The 3646-nt window shown below is 38.8% G+C and overlaps 1 protein-coding gene across 1 annotated transcript; it reads right to left on the reverse strand.

The window, feature by feature from the left end:
- Positions 1–1304: 1304 nt before the first annotated feature.
- Positions 1305–2551, reverse strand: LOC113224909 (guanylate-binding protein 6-like). Its single transcript, XM_026454716.1, has 2 exons — positions 2362–2551; positions 1305–1534 (listed from the first exon to the last, which is right to left on the reverse strand). Exons 1-2 carry the CDS (start codon positions 2549–2551, stop codon positions 1362–1364), a joined length of 363 nt encoding a protein of 120 aa, XP_026310501.1. The 3' UTR covers positions 1305–1361.
- Positions 2552–3646: the final 1095 nt, after the last annotated feature.

A 3646-nucleotide genomic window follows, 5' to 3' on the forward strand; every position in this document is an offset into this window, starting at 1 on the left:
TTGTGGAATCTAAAATAGTCAAATTGTCAAACTCATAGTCGCAGAGTGGAATAGTGGTTACCACTGGCTGGGGATGGGAGAAATGAAGAAATGTTGGTCAAAGAGTATAAAATTTCAGTTACGCAAGATAAATAAACTCTGGAGATCTACTGTGCAGCAGTGTGACTGTAACTAACAATACTATATTGATTGTGACCTTAACTTCTGCTAAGAGGACAGATCTTAATTGTTCTTACCACACCAAAAAATAAAAAGAGAGCATAGAAAAAAGAAAATGGTAACTATGTGAGGTAATGGCTATATTATTGGCTTGATTGTGGTGATCATTTCACAGTGTATACACATATCAAAACATCAAGTTGTACAGCTTAATTATATACAATTTTTATTTGTCAATTATACAACACAAAAGCTGAAAAATAAACAGAATTTCCAACGCCTGTTTGGGCAAAAATAAAGTGTATATGTATAGAAATTTAGAAAGTATTCCCAAATAAGTCTCAAACTAAGACAAAAAAAGAGAGAAATTATTTATTTCACCCATTCATAAGAAGCTAAATACCAAAACTTCATCTTATAATGTTTATTGTAGGAAGAACAAATACTTTTACATGATGAGCACAATCAGAAGTGTCTCAAAGCCTTCCGGAATGCTCTGTGGGTAGTTGATGAGCTTCATCATGAGAAATATAAACTGAACTCTCTTAATTCCAACCCTCAAGTGTACTCTTCACGTGGTAGCTCAGAAGGTGGGTGAGAGGCCTTTCCTCATCTCCTGAGATTGGAGTCAATACCTCTTCTCTTTCTTATCAAGGCACTGTTATATGCAACTGTACGTGGTGAAAGCTGTGAGGTGCTGCCTGGATCACAGGTGTCAGCTCTCTTAATGAGAAAGTTTTCCAGGACAGACTTCCAGTGATTGACCAGCACCAGGGATGAAGGCCTAGCACCCTTGTCCCAAAACATGATAACTCAAAAGGGCCGTTCCAGCCACAGAGCTCCCTGTGGAATTGACGGAGGGCAGGGACTGCACTGCATTCCAATCTCCTCCCTCTCGGCAACCTACTTCTTTCCCAATCATTCTACACCTTGAGGGCTCTTTGTGGGCAGGACCTTGACTTTGTTCACCAGTGTCTATGCTACTGAGCCCAAAGGCCTGGAACTCAACTGCTAACAAGATTTTATGAAATTGAATCAAATCATTCACCACTGTGCCAAGAAATAAAAGAATGTTTTACCTAATATACCTTGATATCTAATCTTGTCTAGAAGTGTGACTCAAACAGGTCAAAGTTTGCCTTATTCACTGTAGTTGGATTTCTAGTTTTCACAAATGTATCACAACAATTAAATTACAAGGATCATGTCTGGAATAAAAAGAACCTGCCTATGACTCCCTGCCTTACCTTTTCCACATCGCCCAGACCCTCGGTGTCCAGAAGGACCAGGGTGTGGTTTGGCTTGGAGGGGTGGGGCACGCACCACATCCAGATGCCCTTGGTTTCAGACTGCACCGTGGAGCCCAGAGGGAAGCCTGCAGGGAAGAGGAGGAAGCTAAGCATGGGGACAGCAGAACAGCCAAGCAGCCCTGGGGCCACGGATTCAGACTGGTTGGATTGTAACTGCCCCAGCATATAAGATGGTGCTTTCTGTATTTCCTCAAAAATGGCTTATTTTATGAATAATCTTTATAAAAAAAACAAGGGACACTAACTGTGAGAATGATGCCAAGCAAGGGCTCAAAATGGTGACAAAGAGGAATGTATGAATCAGACAAAATGTAGGTCACTGATAAAAGGAACATCTTAAAAAGTGGTGGGGTTCAAAGTCAGAGAGGAGTGGGTTGAAGAAACACATGAGAAACAAACGAGAAAAAAGACAAGAGAAAAAAACTCAAAAAGGGAAATTGAGATCAGTTTTTGCATTGAAAAGTGGTTAAAAACTAAAACAAACACAAAAACAAAACAGAAGTCGGTGGCCATGATGGGATGTGAAACTCAGGAAGAGTTTTTAAGATTATATAGATTAAAACATCTTCATATGTTGATGGGAATATTACGTAAAGAAAGCAAAATACTTTGTAAGAGAAAGGAGATACAATTAGAGGAACCCAGGACTTGAATACACAAGGGAAGGTAGGATTCTGGGCACTAATAATGGAGAGTTTCCTTAACGGGAATGAGGAAAAAAATATGAGAACGGATTCTTGTAACGTAGCGGTTTGGTGGTAAGAATTAGAATGAGAAGATTGGTTTATTGAAAGGAATTGGAGTCTACCTTCATGTGTCTGGGTGCATGTGCATGATGAAATAGATATTGCTGGAATCAAGCAACTGGCCTGTGTCCCAGGGTACCACTTACCATGATTCTGTCCTGCCAGATGGTTCATCAAATAGGATTTCCCTGTACGGTACAGTCCTACAATGGCCACCACCACCACTGGCTGAGAAATCTTTTCAAGAATCTGTATAGCTTGCTGGTTCACCAACAGTTTGTCATTGTTGTTTTCCACCAGGCAAATGGGGGCCAACATTGTGGGTCCAGATTCCATGGCAACTGCCAACCTAGAAGAGCCTCCCAGTAGAAATAACATTACATTGTCATTCTCTGTCTCACTGTTTCCCAAACACTCATCAACATAGGACTGATGAGACTTCTGTGTTTCTATTGGACAACATGTAATCTAGCATTAGCTGACTGCAGGGAAGGCTTCTTTTATCACGCTCCCAAATCTGTAATGACGTTAAGTGATGAAACATGGAACGTTATCTTCTTTAAAGTTTTATTTCAGTAGTAATATTAAAATCCAAGTAATTGTTACCATAATAAGGGGCCCACTAATACTCTAAGTCCTGTGATGCATGCCTTAAGTATCTGATCTCACTGGCACAAAGATCTGCAAGTTAGAGATTATTATACCCATGAATATGCAAATGATATCATGAGTCTTACAAATGATGAATGCAGAAATCATATAACCGGGATTATGAACCTGGACAATTAAGTAAAATAGCAGGCTAGGAAGTTCTAAGCCCTTCTCTCCTTGGAAACATCACAAAACAACTTTAAAAAATGGCTAAAATGATCTTATAGGAGCTCTGGAAAACAGTCATAAGTCTACAGCAACCAGGAAAATGTCCAATATTTTTAAAAGGCACATTCAAAATGGTAGGAGATTCCATGGCATTTTGTTTGCCAATTCTTACCCACTCCACTCAGTGACATGGTCTTAGTTTGGAGAAGGTAGTGTTTCACTTCCCAATTCCTTCCCTTGAAGTAGAGGGAGGAAAGACCTTATCTGTAACACACTAAGCTGACTGGAAACTACCTGTTCTGCCTACCTTGGATTTCTGATTTGTCATACACAATGATTTCTGGCATCATACACAATAATTTCTTGTGTATGATACCAAAACCACTGAAAACAACTGAAAAAAATTAAATACACCATACTTCATCTTAATTAAAAACTTTTGTGCATCAAAGAACACTGTCAACAGAGTAAAAGGCAACCTATGGAAAGGGAGAGGAGAAAATATTTGCAAATCATATTTCTGATAGAATACATAAAGAACTTGTAAAACTCAATAGCAACAACAGCAAAAAAAAAAAAAAAAAAAAAAAAAAAAAAAAAAATAAAAAAAAG

This window comes from Piliocolobus tephrosceles, chromosome 1, assembly GCF_002776525.5.
Source record: "Piliocolobus tephrosceles isolate RC106 chromosome 1, ASM277652v3, whole genome shotgun sequence".
Classification (NCBI taxonomy): domain Eukaryota; kingdom Metazoa; phylum Chordata; class Mammalia; order Primates; family Cercopithecidae; genus Piliocolobus; species Piliocolobus tephrosceles.

Coding starts and splice junctions, on each gene's coding strand:
- LOC113224909 (XM_026454716.1), bottom strand. CDS start 2,551: ATGGAATCTGGACCCACAATGTTGGCCCCCATTTGCCTGGTGGAAAAC. Junction 1,535..2,361: donor TCTGGCAGGACAGAATCATG/GTAAGTGGTACC, acceptor TCTTCCCTGCAG/GCTTCCCTCTGGGCTCCACG.